We start from the raw sequence: 18,927 nt of genomic DNA, 5'->3' as shown, positions 1-18,927 counted from the left end.
CAGGGACTTCAACTCGGTCAGAATTCTGCGGACATCTTTCACCACATGCACGCTGGCTTCCTGGTACTCTGGCAGACAAACGCCCAGTGCATGAATCCAGTTTCGGCCTAGCAGCGTCGGCGACGACCCCTTGGTTAAGTAAAGGGGAAGGGTTGCCGCCCTGTTGCCAAAGCAAACGCTGATCTGTGCCTGACCCTGGACCTGGGAGAGTTGCCTGGAGTAGCTGCGCAGCATCACGCCCGAAGCCTCGACGGGCACGCCGGGAAAAGTACGCTTGAAGAGTTTCCCAGCCATTACTGACACGCTGGCCCCTGTGTCAAGCTCCATGGAAATGGGGTGCCTGCAGATTTCGATGGTCAGCGTTTACGGCGGCACAGACGAAAGTACAAAGCCTGTGCGCCACGTCGAAAATCGGCGGGTCCTCGGCCACGACGTGGAGCCTGGCCGTGCAGTAACTCGAGCCTGCTGCCACATGCCCCCGCCGCGTACCCTTGCGACGGCTACCCTGGCTGCAGGCTTGTGTGGTACCTGGCCTTGAACCAGGCTGCTGCTGCTGTTTGCTGTTCATTTAAAATGTGTGGCATACGTCTTAAAACACTTCTGATTGGAACTGTGCTGCAAGTTTGAATAACGTGTGCAAAATGCTTTAGTGAAATGAGTGGGAATGTAGACGGTTAGATATTTTTACCAGGTGTGAGTATGTTGTTGTATGAAGTGGGTTCACTTATTTCACTGTTTTTCAAAATTCGTTGCGCCAGGTGTGATTTTAAAGTGACTGGATAGGTGCTATCCGAGCCTGCTAGACATGAAATAGTTGACATTCTCATACCTGATGTTCCTATATGAGTTTTTTGCATGGAGTCCGCATTCTCTAAACATGACAAAACACACTAATGGATTGAAAATTGGTAATCTATTTTGCAGCTGTATGCTTTTTATGATTCTGAAAATGTAGGAAATGTGGTTGAGGTAACACTTAAATCAAAAGAATCAGTTGGCTCCTGAAAGGGTCATAAAAAATAAAGGTAGGCCCGCGTTGGAATTGGATAAATACCTTAAAGACATTGTCAGCTACGGTTATTGCTTGAAAATCTTCCTAAGACGGGCCAAAAGTAGATGTTTTCGATGAGAGATGACTTGTGTTCAAAGCTTCCGGTGTCCCCTAAGCTCTGCTGAGACAGATGCTCCCACTGAAGTGGCTGCATATAGGGGTCAGGCACACGCGCCCCACCGGTCAAGTTCGAATTATCCGGTGAAGGCCCATTTTAGGATTGAAATAGCGAAAGCTTGGGCAAATAGAAATGTATGGGCGCCAGCCGGGACCTTTGGTTGGGAATTCAAATTACCCAAGTCAAATGAACGCAAGTCTAATGTGTAACGTGCATGGCTACAATGAAAACGAAAGGTCATGCAGATGTGAAGAAATAAGTAAAAAAATTCAATTTGTCCTGCTTTAATTCAGTGGAGTTTTCCCCCTCGCGTAACAAAATCGTAAATGCTGTACCCAACACAGAATCGGATAGCAAAGCAGATAGCAAGCATGTGCACCCAATTGAGTGCCCGTGCTTGCAGAGTATTCACGCCCTTATCATAATAGAGTGAAAGCAGCACGGAAACCAGTCAGGTGCTCGCACTTTGTTGTTTAAGAAGAGAATGAGTATTGTGCAGTGTCTTAAAAATTTCAGTGTTGAGCATATAGGATTGCTTAGCCTGCAGCTGCGGTGCACCTGCGAGGAGTGTGCAACGGTCGTGGAGCAACAAAAACTGCTGTATCACTGTGCGAAAATTGCATCTTTTGAAACAGCCTTTATGTGTAGGTCAAGGAATTGTAATGGTTATGCTGTCGTCATCCTGCTACTGTTGTCGTTGTACCATAGTCATGTATGTTGTCATAATTTCATTATTTTTAAACTACATTGCATTGTAAGTTACTCACAAATGCCATAGAAAGTGTGTGGGTCGTTTTCTCTTGTCTCGCAGCTTTCAAAGGAGAACTACCCGAGGGGCGCCACATGCGCGTAGAAAACAAGACGTTTTATTTCGACATTGGGCAGAATACCCGAGGCATCTACATGCGCATCTCAGAGGTGAGTTTGCGGCGGTGTCTCCCGAGGACACTGGCTCATCTTTATTAAAACCCATGCAACTGCCTCTTCTGTTACCCTAATGAATGCTCAGGCCGTCGTCTCATTTAATCTCCACAGCACGACAAAGGCCTCCCCTGCAGTGATGCCAAATTACACCCGTCTTGCATCTGCTTACACCCTGTTGTACCCACAGATTTCCTTATTGCATCATACCACTCTGCTGTCAACTGTATTTTACCTGCCTTGGCACCCTTTTTGTTGCTTCAATAGACCACTGGTTATTAAGTTGCATTAACATGCATTATAGAATGGATTGTATGCAAAATCGTAATGTTTCCTATACTGTCAGACTCTTGTACCAGCGACCGACATTAACCAAGTTTCTTGCCCTTCATCTGTGGTAATGCGAGTATAATAGGCATTGGGATACCTTAATGCATATGGCAGTATGTACAGCAACAACCTCTGCACTTAATTGTTTTTGCTGTGTTATTGCAACCGTATGCACTTCCATGGTCAAAGCGTCGCTAGAACTGCGCTTTCATTCGTTCTTGCAGGAATTACAAAACTGTCACATTTCAGTTAAGACGGAGAGGTCCATGAGCACGTTTAGATGCGTTTAACACATCAGCACTGCAATGAACACAGCTGTGATTGTGCCGCTTTACATGCACATGTGAAAGCGCGCTAGGCTGTCCACACTGCTAATGTTATGTGCAGCGAAGTGCACCTGTTCGCGGCAAGGCTAATTTGTCGCACAGTGTAGTAGGAAATTTGACTTACAAGCTGTGCACCTCTTGCATAATGCCGACAGCCCTGTGTGCACATTTGGTTCTCATCACCATCGCGAAGGGTAGACATGCAGTTGAGCACAGGAGATGCGTATGGGCGACATCGGACCTGCTACAGGTCGTGCTGCCTGTTTCTTTGTATTTTACACTAATTGCAACAGTTAATTGCAGCTGAAAGGAATGTGTACAGCGCACACATGGCTAGTGTCATGAGTTACAGTGCTGTCATTAGCTTCGCATTATTCGCCTGAGGCCACGCAGAGGACAGAAGTCTCATTTCTTGAGCCAAGAGTAACACGATTAGCAGCGGTGGCTGTGACAGGCTGACAAGCTGATTTGATTGTGTGGCTGAATATTCTAGCGTTTTCAAGGCCGTTTCTCCCATGTTAGATGACAGTGCTGGATCGCTACGTCGGTGCATAAGATATTGCAGCATGCCGAGCTTCTTTTTATTGCGATAGGTGCATTTTTGCCGTCGCCGTGATGTTCCGTATAACGTGTAAAGGCGATGACACCGTTGTAGCATGCCATACACTGATACACTGTAACCCGCCGTGGTTGCTCAGTGGCTATGGTGTTGGGCTGCTGAGCACGAGGTCAGGGGATCGAATCCCGGCCATGGCGGCGGCATTTTGATGGAGGCGAAATGCGAAAACACCCGTGTACTTAGATTTAGGTGCACGTTAAAGATCCCCAGGGGGTCGAAATTTCCGGAGTCCTCCACTACGGCATGCCTCATAATCAGAAAGTGGTTTTGGCACGTAAAACCCCATAATTTTTTTTTTTTTTTGATACGCTGTATGTGAGAGGGAAAACATGTGAGGGGAGCCGACGATAGCAGTTCAATCTGGTGCACTAAAGGCCGTGAAAAATTGGTTGTAGAGATGGGGGGGGGCGGCATTGTTCTCTGGCAGCAGCTGTCTATTCTGCGACCGCGTCATCTTGAAAGCGATCTGCAGACGACTCATCCCTTTGTGTGCGCTGTGTTCTCGCCGCTCTTGCGTTAATGGGATAGACCGCACGAAGGTCACTTCGCTCGCTGCTGCTGCCATGCTTTCTCACGCCAGTGGTTTGACAGCGAGTGTCTACGGTCGAGTGTGATCTGTTCATGTTTGCTTGTGCATGCTGATACCACGCTTGTTAATTTACTAAGTGAATGTTTCCAAGTTTATATGGCTGATAAAACTACTATCCTTACTTCATATAGCTGCCGACTAATTTGCTATCACAATCAATGCTCCGCTTTTTGGGCAAAACTGTGACTTTCTTCGTGTAATTTGCCCTGATGGAATCAGTGACAAAAGAGTCGACAAAAGTTGTAGTTCCTGCAGTCAAGGCTTCTTCTTATCTCCACTTTTGCACTGTAGCAGCCAACAGTGCCTTCGTGGCGCGAACACTGAGGCATGCCAAGACATATTCTACCTATACTGTTGCAGGGAACCAAGCTTGCATTTGCAGGGGCATGTATGCAGCCAAAACTCTGTTTATATCAGAACGCCACAGTAAAGTCAGTGAGACCTGTAGTAGAGGCTGCGTCACTTACAAGCTTCCTATGCACATCCTGCGCATGAGAAGTGATTATGTTGTCGTTGTAATGCTATTGTTGTCATTGCATTTATGTCAGAAAATTGCTGTTCTGCATTCCTTGTCATACCATCATCGTCACGACGTCATGGCCTCCATTGTCATCATACAGTCATCAAGCATTCATTGTCATGCTGTTGTTGTGATTCTGTCTTGGTCACTCTATTGCCATCACTGCGCTATCACCATCCGACTCTCGTGATGCCGTTGTCATCAAACCATCGTCTTCATACTCTTTGTGATACAGCGGTGCTCATGCCATCATTGTCATACACTCAGTCTCATCATGCACATACATTTGTTATGCTGTTGTCGTCATGCATTCGTTGTCATGTTGTCATGATGCTGTCATAGTCATTCCATCATCGTCATCTAACGTCATCATCCCACTCTCGCCATGCTGTCGTCATCGTCATCACACCATTCTTGTCATACAATTGTCATACCAGTGTCGTCATGCCATCATTGTCATACTGTCGTTTTACCATTGTTATCACTTCATAAACATCATCCTAATATTGTTATGCCATCGTCGTCATACTGCCTTCATCTTTCCAGCAATGTTGTTGGTTCTCCATCATTCTAGCATAATTGTGCTGGTGTCGTCACTCCTGATTATGCCACTGTTGTCATGCCATCGTCGTCGTTGCGTCATCGTCAGACAGTCGCTGCCATGCATCCATTGCCATGCCATCATGGATGCACCATTGTTGTCATTCTGACTTCGTCATCTGGTTGTTGTCATACGCTTGCCACTGTCCCATTCTCCTCATGCCGTCGTTATACTGTCGTCATCATTTCAGAACCATCATCTTAATGTCGTCATGCCATCGTCGTCATACTACCTTTGTTGTTTCATTGGCGATATTCCTTCTTTGTGATTCCATCTTTGTTACTGCGTTGCTGTCATACAGTCGTTGTCATTCTCATGGGGGGACCTTGGCAAGCAAGTGCTGTCCCAAAAGCGGCCGATACCGGAGACAGCGTATGTTGAATGTAGCCGAACTATGGGAAGTCTCAGAATAGCCACTGCATATTTAAAATAAACTTTTCCTCATCAATATGGTATGTTGCAGTATTGCTTTAATGGTAATTGCATTGCTGTCGACAGCCATCGTAAGATGGGTTCTGCTGTAGTTTTTTTAGAGTGCAGCGCTTAGGCGGCCGTTCCTGCAGCGAGTGTCGGTGTTGGCATAATCGAGCGAATGAGCGCAGCGAAAGATCAAAGCGAACGCGGACATGAGGAGGAAAGCGGAGGAGGAGGAGGGTGCAGCGGAACCATGAGGCAGAATGTGGAGAAAGAAAGCATAGTGTGATGACGATGGCTACGAGATGGTGCCAGAGTAGCACGTTTCGTCTGGGAGGTCTGTCGGCACCGGCTGCTCTGAATCGCGCACACGCATCACCCGTGGGTTGGCTCTCGCAATCTCCAGATTAGCGAGGCAGTCGCACCACACTTCGCTTCGTCTGCAACATGCTGCACGAGACAGAGTGTCCACACCAACCAATATATCGCCAAGTGAAAACACATATAGAGCTGCACTCAAATTTCGCTTTAGGGAGTGTCATAATTGTCGGTGAATTTGAACATTTTTCTTGTTGCTGAAGCGTGGCATAGGAGGATAGTAAGCTAAAACGCTGCTCACATGGCACTTTACCGTGGTTCCGCGGAAAGGCAGTGCATGTACATTGTGGCCCTAATGTATTGCATTAAGCTAGAAAAGGCGCAATTTCTATGGTGTCACTCCGTCGGCTAGCGACGCATTCGGCTTTGGCCTTTGGCTAGAGCTTGTCTGAAAGGCGGACCATGAGCGTGAGAAATTTACATCGAAATAACCGTTGCACGGCTCTAATAATTCGGATTTGTGCGAGTTTTGCAACATTCAAATGCACGCGACCCTGCTTGGACCAACTGATTAGCTTGAATTATCTGTTAATTCGGTTGAAGAGATCTTGAACTACTGCGGAACCTCAATTATACATCCCCCGGTCATGTGACGACTCACATTTTACAATAAATTTGTTTGGTCCTGCGAAAAACCCCATAGAAGTAGTTTGGTCCTGGCAAAAACCCCATAGAAGTAATATATTAAAAACCTCAATTATATGACGAAATATTACGTCTACCCCGCCTCATACAACGCCTCTCTGGTAATGTCCCAGAAAAAAAAAGGAAAAAAAAAAAGGCCGTAAGCAGATGCGTGCTGGTATGTGGGCACACTGCAGCCAGCTGATAAAGGGTTTCATTTGCATGATATTCGTATAAGAGCAAAATTCGCAATTTTAAACGAATATCCTAGATTACACGGTTTCTAGCATTACGTTGGCAACCTGAACCTCTGCATTTCGAACCCATCCATAGACAAGTCAACCGAAGTCAAACCTTGTTTTCGGTTCATGGAGGAAAGAAACGAAATAGGAGAGGCCCTGACGTTGCCTTTATGAAGCCAGAAATGCAGCCATGTTGGTGTGCCATGTCCCTTTGCGCCTCCAATCAGCTCGCCGGAGCAGATAGGCACGACCTTTGAACTTGCATTGTTACGAGCCACCGGAAGCGTGTGCTGCCGACACGCATTGGAACAAAGCCTACGAAACTTCTGTAACAGTTTTCTAGTGAAGCAGACACACTCCCGTGCTTTTCCGTGGCACGTTGAAGAAGACAATGAAGACCCGTGCAGTGATTGCTCGAGTGGACCTGTTGCTGGCTGACACTCACACTCACAGACTCAAAACACAACCTTCATGCTTACACACAACACTACAAAATCTGCTTGTCTGGTGAACAGAATATGCTATGAGAAAGACATGGGCCGAAGATTTTTATCTCACTTTTCAGCGACCTAGAGCAGCAGTGAGGGCTACAGGAGCGCGGTTGCTATGGCAACGTTGACATTTGGGGTACCAATCCCAGTGCTCCTCTACGAGAAACAGCACGTGACTTCCACGACACTTTCTCCAACACGTCCGTGCTGGCCGGGGCCTCTCCTATGTTCTCCTTCCTCCATGTTTTGGTTTGAATTAACGCCATTTTCGCTGTACTTGTGTTACAGTTATGGTGCTGCAGTACCCTGTGGTCTTTCGCGCTTCGACTTCGCTCATTCGTGACGTTATGATGACGTAGTGCATTCGATGTGACGCCTGCTTTGAGAGACGTGTGATTTTGATGGCCGAGAAGGAGGGAAACTCTGCCGTGGCTCAGCAAAATGTCCACGATTCGCGGCTGGCAGGACTCGCGGGAGGCCCTCTTTAAATGCGAGGCCACTTGGAAGGGCTATGTGGACCTTGTAGTGGCCTGGCAGTGTTCCCGAATGAAGTGGCTGTACAGCCTCTTAAGAAGTACTTAATCTCAAACACGCTCGGAAGGTGACCTGATCTTGTGCGATCACATGCAGAGATAGTTTCACTTTCACAAGACTTGGCTCGTCCTGGCTCCGAACCCCTCGAAGCATACTGCCGATAGTGCTCTTGGCACTGATAACAAGCTTGGCGCAGTGCCAGCACGCTTGTCAGGGACGCTTTCAGTGCCAATTCATACTAAATTTCGCCAAAGTGAAACTATCTCCGAAAGGGATCGTCCAAGAACACCGTCCAAAAGCTGTCTCCACCTCTGACGACGATAAGTGAAAAGAATATGTTTCCGAATTATCCGTTCCGGTTTATGTGGACATGTTACGCTGTGTCGACAACATTTAGCAGTTTGTTTGTGCATACGATGATGTCACCGACTTGCTGCAAGAAAAAGATTGCAGATTTTTTTTTAAAAGTGAGAAGAAATATTCGCCCACTCCTCCTCCAATTAAATGCTTGGTTGTCATTTTTTAAATATAACTTAGTCTACCTTCCTTGGAGCAGTGCAGGTTTATGCCACGGACTGATTCAGGCGGTGTACCCCTTTTTTTTAGGCAAGACTGAGCATTACTGTCTATGTTCTTAATTCTTCAATTATACAATGCCCAGATTATATTATATTATGTTGAATAATTAGGGTTCCACTGTACTGAGATTTCATTGTTTTGCTCATTGGACCCTATTATTGCTAGTGCAAGCCTGTTGGTTCTATATGTGACAATTTGCTGATACCTTTTTGTACCAGTACAGACTCTACTGTACATTATTTCACACATAGGCAGGCAGTGCTATATAGATCAGGGCGACATCTCTAACTACCCACATTTGTGGTCAAAACGTAATGCATGACTTATGAAAGAAAGGCGTGTTATGCAATTCTGTGTAACGTTAAGTCTCTCAGTTATATGACACCAAAATTTCACATAATTATTACAAGGGCAGCGATGCAGTTTCGAATGTTTGCCACCAATCAAGCAGAATCGCTCATTTCTGCAACCAATGGCCACAGCATGCTTCTTGTTCTTACGACCAAAACATGGTAGGTTGCACACTTGAAGCACAAAGCTGCACAGATAACGTGTGATTTGACGTAACCTTATGTCCACAAGTTGTAGGGGCAGAAAGTGTTGCAGATAAAATATTGTCATGTGCTAGTGACGTTGAAGAACACAGTAGCAATACTGTGAATGACAAAACTAACTTTTATTGGGCAAACCTGTGCCCATAAAACAGGCTACACTTTATAGCACAACGATAGCGGCGAACACGGTCGGCGATTGTCGAAAATCTGATCAGCGGGTCCAGTGCGTCGGCTTTTATACAGTAGTCATCGAATGTTCCATACTAATTGTTGAGACCCGCGTGCCTTCCACAAAGTTCTACACCATTCGCGTCACGCGATGAAATCAGATAACACAAGGTTCAGCAACAACAGACAGCGAATAGAAGCATCGATAACTTTCCAGAAAATTCGGATACATGCAGGCGCGTCCCGCGCTGTGCGATAAGATTTGTTAGGCGGCGAAACGTGGTCGCCTGATAAATATAAGTATACATGTCAGTATATTCACATTGCATAATGTGCGGACTCAAACTTCTAAGACCGCACCACTACTGTTGCTTCCTCAGAATTGCCTGCTAAGCATGAAACTTGGTATATAGTACCAGTTGGTACAAGTCTATTGGTCCTGTGCATAACAAATAGTTGGCTCCTATTACTCGCAGTACAAGCTCTGTGAGTCCTCTACGTGACAAATGGTTGGGACTAGGATTGTGTGAATATAATTTTTTTTTTTTGGTTCGAGCAAGTACCTTCAGTAGAACCTCGTTGATACGATCCTGTTACATATGCTTCCCCAGCACCGAGTTTGCATTGGAGAACAAAAACTGACCAACTGCAATGCGCTTATTTTTTGCTGGTTCGTACGTTCCCAAAAAATACGATCTTTTGGCACCGATGTTCAATAGATTGCCAAACTGCAATCGTATGATACGTATCCAGCTGCTAGATCCCATGTATACGAGAAAAGGCGCGAGGTGCCTGCGATTGAAAACAGTAGCAGCTGGCTACAGCAGTTTCCCCACAATACTTGCCTGCCCATCGCACATGAAAACGCTGGTGCACACCAAGTTTCTTTTTCCAGTACCAGCAAATCTCCTCCCGGGTTGTCACCAATGCTTGTACAATGAGCGTCTTCACTTATCCCTTTCATAGCATGGGGGTCAGTGCCGTAAGACATGTACTGCACGCTTTTAGTAAGTGATAACTTAATCGTGCTGTTTCCTGCTGCAGGCAGCACAAAGGCAGCATCATGTATTGCCCTGGCAGCATTGTTGGCATTGTGTTCCGGTGTTGCTGACCAGGTCTATTTTATTTGTCACAGTCTTAAAACACTATGCAATTGGAAAACAACAATGTGCGCCTCGTGCCACAATGATTAGAGCCGAGTTGGTATGTCAAAACTTCCTGCTGAAATTCCCTGCTTGCTGTTGGCCAGATAGGTGGATAGTGTGTAAGGTATCGGGGGTCGGTGGCAAGGGGAATGGACCTTTGTATTCCCTGGTTGACAAGTTTGACAAAAACTTTCAGACAGCGCTTGCCTCGAGTAAAACTTAAATAGACGCCGTAGGCTATTTGTAATGAATAACGGCGATACATTTTTTGTGGAAGCACTAGTTTGTTTGTGAACTCGGTGGTCATCGAGTGAGATCTGTTCAGGTTTGCCTGAGCACTGGTGACGCTGATAAAACAGCGAACTCTTTCTTGGTGTAGTTGTCTCCTTGCTGTGACTTTTCTTACTTTTTAGAGTGCAGCTCTAAGACACCCATTCATGCGGCGTGCGTCAGCGTTCCCGGTGTAACCGAGCGAACGAGCACAGTGAAAGTTGAGAGTGAACGCGGCACACAGTGGGGGACGAATAAAGCGGCGAGAGAGACGAGTTGCGAGGAGGAAAGCGGAGAGGAGGGTGCAGCAGTACCTGAGGTGGAAAGCAGAAGAGGGCATGGCGAAAGCGCTAGAAGAAAAGCATAGTGCTGTGGCTACAGGATGGCACCAGGGTAGCGCGTGTCGTTCGGGTCTGTTGGCAGCGGCTTCTGTGAATTGTGCCCACACGTCGCCCATGCCCGTGGCTCCATGTGCCGGCTCTCGCAGTCTCCAGATTAGCAAGGCAGTTGCGCCACAGTTCACTCCATCTGCAATGTGCCTTACGGGACCAATTGTATGTGCCAGCCAATATATCGCGAAATGAAAACGCACCTAAAGTTGCACTCAAATTTCTCATTAGGGACTATCATAATTGTCGGTGAATTTCTTTTGCTCAGGATGAATATTTGTGTCTTCTTACACTGTTGTTATTAATTTGCGGGTGCTGGCTGCGGGCGATAATCACGGTCTGCCATGTCATCCAAGATTTGCAGCGCTGCTCGACGCCACACATGCAAACCTTGAACACTGCGAGCCACATCGATGCATTGCTCTCGGCAGCGAAATCCACTGCATGCGCTGATGCTCACAACTGCGCTGTTATGGCCTGACTTTTCTTGCGATTTATCTATAAGTGGTTGGCAGCAAGTTACTATCCACCAGGAATGCTCTGGGGATTTGTGAAGTTGTTTATAATGCGGAAACGTTGAGATCTCGAATTAGCAAAATTCACGATATAGAAACTTCTTAGCTGCAAGTACAACTTTGTTTTTATTGAGGTTCGACTGTATGACCTTTTAGTTGCTGTATTTACTAGCTTCTAACATGCACCTGATCTTTCTGACTAGAAATGAAAAATGCAGCACCTTCAATTGCAATGGCGATTTTTCGCACTCGGGAATTCGAGCAGAGACCATCTCGGGATGACGGTCGATATTAATGGGATTAGCATTGAAGCAACGTAGTGACACACCGTAGTGGGCTTTGTTCATCGTCACTGCCTGAGGCCTTCCTATCGCTATCACACACACCTCATATCCTGTGGCATCTGCGGCACTAAAGATGCATATCTTAAGCGCCTTGACGACCATGGCAGACTCACTGTGGGGTCTAGGGAACTTGCTGGTGGGCGCAAGGTTATCCTTCCTCCTACAGCTGCAGTGACATGTCAGATAAGTGGATTATTGCATATCTTTCTGCTACTGCAAATCCTGTTAAAGATTGTAACCCGAAAGGCATGTACAGAGGCAATTCTAATGCACAACATATCAATCCAATGCAATTGCGCAAGGTATGTAGAAAATGAGTACAGGTGAACAGTACAGCAAGCAGAATACAACAGAAAATAACAGATAGTTTTCCATTAAAGAATAGTGACGGGGTGAATACAGTTGAACCCCGCAATAACGAAATCGGCGGGGAATATGAAAAACCTTGCTTTTGCGAAAATTGTGTTGAAAAATGAAAGTTGACCATCAAAATTGCACTAGCCTATGGCCAGCCTTGCTCAAGGCTATCCAGTACTGCATTTCCAACAGCACAATGTGTGCCCGCATCGTCAGCAATGGGGGTGCTTAGGTGTAATGGTGCCTGTTAAAGAGCCCCAAGTGGTCAAGATATATCTGGAGAGCTCCACCGTGGTGTGTCTCGTAGCTCCAGCATTGCTTCGAAGCGTCTTGCCATGCAATTGTTATGAATTTTGGGCTGTGTAAAAACGGCTTAGTTTCTGATATTGTAGGTATGGAATAGCCTGCATGCAAAATTTAACGTTTAACGTACGAGTGGATGTGTCTCGGACTAGGGAACCTGCTGACTGTATCGCAGCCATTCACAATTGTCAAATTGGTTGCAATACCGCACCCATGATATCGCAGTGCTCCGCATTGTACCCGCCTCCGATGCATGGAATAAGGGTCAGGATGGCAACCGGGAAATCCAAGGGTAAAGTCGTTCCCACGGTAGCACTCGACATTGGCGTCCATCATTAGTTCAGGCTGTCAGGTAGTGTTTGAAGCTGTAACTTAGTGCAATAAAAACACAGAAACAAGAAAGGGGGACAAGGACAAGCGCTTGTCCTTGCCCAACTTTCTTGTTTCTGTGTTTTTATCGTGCTAAGTTACTACTTCAAATATGTACGACCAACTAGCCCAACAGTCGCTGTCTATGCTGCGTTGACTTCTGTATAGGCACTGATGGATGTGTGGGGTTGCCTCGTGGCAAACGTCTGATAAATTCCCTTGGCTGTGTTGAGATGTAACAAACAGCTCCGCCGCCAAGAGATTCGACCTGAGGGTGACCAGCTGTCAGGTTGCGCGAAGCATTGTATGTTCTTCGGTCGCGTCCTCGGGGATTGTTCTAGAAGTGATGGCTGTTGTCACAGGGCAGCTCGAGGGCCCAGCCGTCGCTTCGTCGGCGCCTTCTCCCTGGAAATACCCAGGACACACGCACGCACTGGTCGGCGTGCCCGAGCGGCACACCTACCCGACGCTATGATCCCCGCATCGCCTTAGAATGTTCTTCCCCTCTCTCCGTCTTGCTCTTTTCTTGTCGTGGTCAGCTCTCGGCAAGACACAAATAGGTTGCCTATCTCAAAACATCTCTAGCGATACGTACGGAACACGTTCCTAAAAAAAATAAAAAAGAGTACTCTGAGCTCGTTGCCTAAAATCCCTGACTCAGCCCATCTGCGTTCTTATTCTGGCTCCCTTTCCTACACTTGACGCCGAAGTGGTATTCTGGCCATATGTGACTATCTCAGCAGTCTGCCCTTTCTTTCATACATTTGCTTCAGCCATGCAGGAGGGCAATGGTTGCTGTTGACTGTGAATTTTCTGCCTTGAATATTGCGTCCGAGCTTTTGAATTGCCCGTACCATGAAAAAACACTCTTTCTCCGAGTTACTAAACACCTCCTCTCGCGGCGTCAGTTTTCGACTGAGCTACAGCAAGGGATGCACTCCACCACTTTCGTTAATTTGGGCAAAGACGACACCTAGACCATGGTTGGTGGTGTCACACTAGAGGAGGCATTCTCTGCAAAAGTCTGGTGATAGAAGCACAGGCCGCGAAGTCTCAAAACAGTCCACATAGTCTGAATATGCTCCGCAAATCTTCCACTTTCGTGCGACTCACACGCTAACATTTTTTTTCTCCTGTCCACAAAGGACCCGCACTAAAGAAACAGCATAAACAAAAAAATTGCTGTGTAAATTACGCTCTTCCAACTACACGAAGATTCGACCTCATTTCGAAATACTATCATGCACGCTCAAAACGATACAACGCTGTCGTCACATGCGAGACATGCACCAATGTGTGGCTTCTCTGTGCCCAACCAAGGCATGCCTTAAAGGAACAATACAAACACTTTAAAAACTTGTGCAGTTAAACAATGGCTCGTTTAAATAATGCGTTTTTACTTTTGAAAGAAAATCTCGTGAACCTCCGAACAGTGCCACTATAGGCTTCAACAAATAACCTAAGGGGTGCAAGCCTATATAAAAAAAAAAAAAAAGCTATCTGCTTTAAAAAAAGAATGACATATCGAAAAAAAGAACGTTTCAAAAATTTCTGAGCGCACCAACCATGATATTCTTTCAGAATATCAGTCAGCTTCTAAAACAAACAATCTAAACAAAGCTTTAAACTTGCCTATTAAAACAATCTCTAGTCTCGGAGATCTCAAAATATTTAACCAAACTCTAACAAAAATTTGCAAACAGACAAACAAACTAGTGCTTCCACAAAACATGTATCGCCGTTATTCATAACGAATAGCCTACGGCTGGGTCATCTATTTAAGTTAGTTGTACTCGAGGTGGGCGCTGTCTGAAAGTTTTTGTCAAACTTGTCAACCAGGGAATACAAAGAGCATGTAGTCCATTGCCCTTGCCGCCGATCCCCAGCACCTTGCACACTGTCCACCTGTCTTTTTGGCATTGCACTTCTAATGCACTGCCTTGTACGACCACTTCGTGTTGCCTGACCGCCGTGCTTTTCCATGTCGTACAGGCTACACCTCGAAAAGAACTCAACGAGGGCGAACATAATTGCTCCCTGGCTTTTGACCTCCTCCGCGCAGAACATCGCCTTCTTTTCAACCTCGTCTGACGACTTGGACATGCTCTGACTTGAAACATTCCAAACGACAAATGCGCCGGTCTAAATCTTTCATTGCGCTCCCCGCAGGGTTTAGTGGCCTTCGATTTATTTGGCCACACGGTGTTCTCAGTTGGATTTCTGAATTTGCGACGCCTGTTTCTCTTAGCGCTATTTCTCGGGCTCATTTTTGGGTGCGCTCTTTTTCTTCCCTCAGCCTGACCAACTTCCTGTATTTCTGTTGGGGACATCGGAAAGATTCCTCCCCCCCAGCTTATCTATGCCTCCCGAGCTAGCTGTTTCATCCTCTTTCTTTGCCCTGTGTTCTTCATCGTAATTCAGTACCTGGCTCTCTACCTGAATTTCGGTCGAGGAAGTTGGAAGGATTTCCTCCTATGGCTGAACTACGCCTCTGGAGATAGCTGTTTTGTCCTCTTTCTTTGTGGTTTGTTGCTCCCGAGGGCAAGATTGCGGCTGTGGGAAAGGCTTTTGATCGTAGTGTGCACTACTGCTCTGTGGCCTGAAGCCACGACTCACCGCATACTCATCGACCAGCTGTGCTGCACTCTTTAGAGGCTGTTGGGGTCTCGGTGCTGACGCCCGTTATTGCCAATGGGTCGCAAGCCCCAAGGGTAGCGTTGGCCTGGCGGCCTGGGGCACTGGAAGCATCCGAAGGTCCCGGCAAAGCAAGAGGAGACTGGTAACAGAACAACTTGTTTATTCTAACATAGCAAAAGAGCGGCCGGTCAGGTCGACCGAAATGGAGAGACGGGAGAGCACGTAACTCAACACTACAAATCGGAGCCTCTCTCCTGGCGTCCGGGGGCAGCTGCTCTTATACTCTCGGCGTCGCGGGTCAGAAGGAAGGTCACGGGATGAGCCCACGCAACGGCGGAGCATGAGCCCACGACGGCGCGCACGGTCGAGCCGAGAGACATGGTGAGCCGAGTGTAGTGACGCATCGCCAACCCGCCGACGGACAAACCTGCTGGCTCCTCACTTGGGGAGCTCCGCTCCCCGGCTGCCGCGCCCTGACAAGCGTGGGCACACACACACACACGCACACACGAAGACACGTGGCACTGAAACACGCCTGGACACGCTTGGCGGGGAGGCGCTGCGGCGGCGTCGCACGGGCCGAAATGTCCGCCGCCCCGAACGAAGCCCCGGCGTCCGCTGCATCCGCGCCGGCTTTACCGCGCGTTGTAGGCGAAACGTAACAAGGCACACCTTCCTGCCTGTCCTTAACCGAGAAGTGCACGTTACATGCCAGGGTCTTGTGAAACCGTTCTAAGCAGATCAAATCTGCCAGTTTACTAACGTTATCCGCCCCTGCGCCTTTCACCCACTTTGCAGAATTGTCCTTCAGGCGATACACAAACTCGACAAAGCTTTCATTAGGCTTCTTTCTTTCCTCTAGAAATCTCCTCCGAAACTCCTCTGCTGAGAGCCTGTTACTCGCGAGCAAACTCGGCTTCACTGAATTGTACCCACGCCTGCCTTGGCTGCGCTCAGTCGGGCTATGACTTGTGTGGCTTCTCCTGGCAGCAACTCAAGCAATGACTCTGGCCTTGTGTCGCGGTGAAATGATCGCTTCTCACAAATCCATTCAACATTAACTAGGTAGAGACCGATGTCATCAACCGCTTTGTACGGCTGAAGCAAACTCGTCATTTCCACGATTTCTGTTTGTGGTGGCGCCACATCCGCCCTGAGCGCTAATCTCCCTCACTGTAGTGTTATTTTCGTGAGCTCAATTTTCATTTGCTCCATCTCTTCCTGCCACTCCTTCTCTACCGCTCTTTCATTACTCTCGTGCTCCTTCTCTTTCAGTCTTTCTTTCCTCTCGTGACATACCTTTTCCCAGGCATCCGTGAGCTCATCCTCATCGAAGCCCATTTCGTCAGTCGCTGTACGAATTTCGGGCTTCCTCAACTTATATGTAATATCCATACCGAGCTCTGCTGCCAAGAGCAACAGCTCCTCTTTCTTTAACACTTTGATATCCATGATTTTCCGAGAGCTGACTACAACTTACCCTGTATTGACCGCGCACCTGGTGGCGGTCAACTACAGCTCATTGCCTGATAGAACCCTGTCCTTATTGTCTGGCAAAACGTAGTCGCTCACGCACTCAGCCAACCTTGAGCTTGCGAAGGTCGTGTCTCCCGGAGCCACGTTCCCAGGTCCGCCGATCCCAAATCATAGAACTGCCTTCTGCTGCTCTTCCTTTAAGTTTTCTTGGGTCGTCCAAGACTCTATGCTGGTACTGTGATGGCTGTGCCTCCCTGAGCCAGGAAGAGCAGGTCTGCTGATCCTGGATCTGCAGAAGTCACTCTTCCGTCTGTAGTTTTTCTCGATCTTGCAAAGTTCGTGTCTCCCGGAGCCACATTCACAGGTCTGCTGATCCCAGATCGTGAGGACTGCCTTCCTGATCTCACCCCTGCCAACCAGGTTATTGTGGCTCGAGGTGGCGCTCAGGGAAGGAATCCACCAAGCCCATCAATGAATGTGTCCAGTACTAGGAATGAAGGAAAAGGGTTTATTTGACATTAGTTACACAGCTCCAGTTACGGAAGCCCACTCCATGCAGAAGCATGTTAAACATCCGAGTTCACATCAGGACACGTCAGCCCCACTGCACGAAAAGTGTCCGCCTTTAGTACCGTCGTCTTCCCTATGCTGCTTGACTGATGACCGTATCGCGGCCAATCACAATCGTCGAATCGATTGTGATACCATGCCCATGATATCGGATCGTTCTGTAGCACCCCCACCTTCGAAGCATCCCCCCCCTCCGATGCATGGAAAAGTGGACAGGATAGCGATCTGTTAATCCAAGGGCAAAGTCGTTCCCACGGTAGCATTCGACGTGGCCGTCTTTATCCTTAGTTCAGGCTGTCAGGTAGTGGTAGGGGCCTCTTGTGGACCCGTCAACAGTCTGTGTCAATGCTGCGTTGACTTCAGGATAGGCGCTGATGGCTGTGTGTGGTTGCCTCATGGCAAACGTCTAATTAACGCCCTTGGCCATGTTGAGACGTAACAGTGCTATTTAAAGACAGCTAATAAGAAAGTTAGACAATTACTGCAGCCTTCAGATTTGCAAAGGTTGCTTCAATGTTATGTGCTACTTATTTATTGCAAATTTGGACAAAGTGAAATTTCAAGGTAGTTGACCCTGTGGTCTCCTCGCTACTCTCGCGGCGTGCTTGCTCTGATCTTGCGCACACCGAACGACCGCCGCGGGTTCGAGCACTCTGAGCCACTATGCATACACAGGGCACCGCATCTGTGCCTGCTCCGGCCCACTCCGTGTGCAGACGCGCCACTGCACGCGTACGCGCCCCGCCGGCCCCAGCTAGGGGAAAGCGAGACCGTGCGCGAAGCAAGGGAGACCCTAGGCGAAGCACTCGGGAAAGAAGAAATAACATTTATTAAGCTGGGATTTGATACAAACACCAGTTTTACCAACACGTCCGAATGTAAATCTAATTGCGACACAATACCTGGCCAAATGGTCACCAGTGGCCACTAATGGCACACTGCGACAGAGAGAACAAAAAACCCAGCAGTAAGAGGTTGCCTATCCTCCGGTCAGCGCCTGCCATCGTGCTCCCCCACAGCAGCAGAAATGGAAACAAAGAGAAACAAGAACACATGGGGGCACGATCGGAAGACGCTGCCTCGGGACATCGAGACGTCGGAAGAGTGCGCACTACCGCCGAGGCCGAGACCCCGACGAACCGAAGTAACCGTCGGCCGTCGGCGAACAAAGACGGCCGCCGCCGGCAGAGAGGAATACGTACGCACCTTCCGACACCCCGATGTGGTCTCCCCTCGGGTCTCGTCTTGCACGCACATACTCAGCACACGCAAGCAGGGCCCAAATCCTGCCAAAATGTCGCCCAACGGGGAAAGCCTGTTGACCTTCCCGTGGGCGGGATGACAGCCGAGCGACAGTGTTGTATGACCCGCTGGACTCCGTCCAGGCAGGGAGGAGAGGCTCATGAAGCCCCCGGAAACACAGCGCAATGTCTCCACAGAACCACCGCGAGAGCCCGATACCCCACATCTTTTAATACCAACAAATACATCAA

General features: G+C 47.9%; 1 protein-coding gene across 2 annotated transcripts in view; it reads left to right on the top strand.

The window, feature by feature from the left end:
- Positions 1 to 18,927, top strand: part of Pur-alpha (Purine-rich binding protein-alpha) — a 291,757-nt gene that overhangs the window by 253,616 nt on the left and 19,214 nt on the right. For both annotated transcript variants that reach the window (XM_050167097.3, XM_050167098.3), the window contains one exon: positions 1,981 to 2,087. In XM_050167097.3, the coding sequence (XP_050023054.1) occupies positions 1,981 to 2,087 (107 nt within the window). The remainder of the gene's footprint in view (positions 1 to 1,980; positions 2,088 to 18,927) is intronic.

Source organism: Dermacentor andersoni, chromosome 11 (assembly GCF_023375885.2).
Source record: "Dermacentor andersoni chromosome 11, qqDerAnde1_hic_scaffold, whole genome shotgun sequence".
In the NCBI taxonomy this organism is placed as follows: domain Eukaryota; kingdom Metazoa; phylum Arthropoda; class Arachnida; order Ixodida; family Ixodidae; genus Dermacentor; species Dermacentor andersoni.
This window is presented reverse-complemented; position numbering and strand designations above follow the sequence as displayed.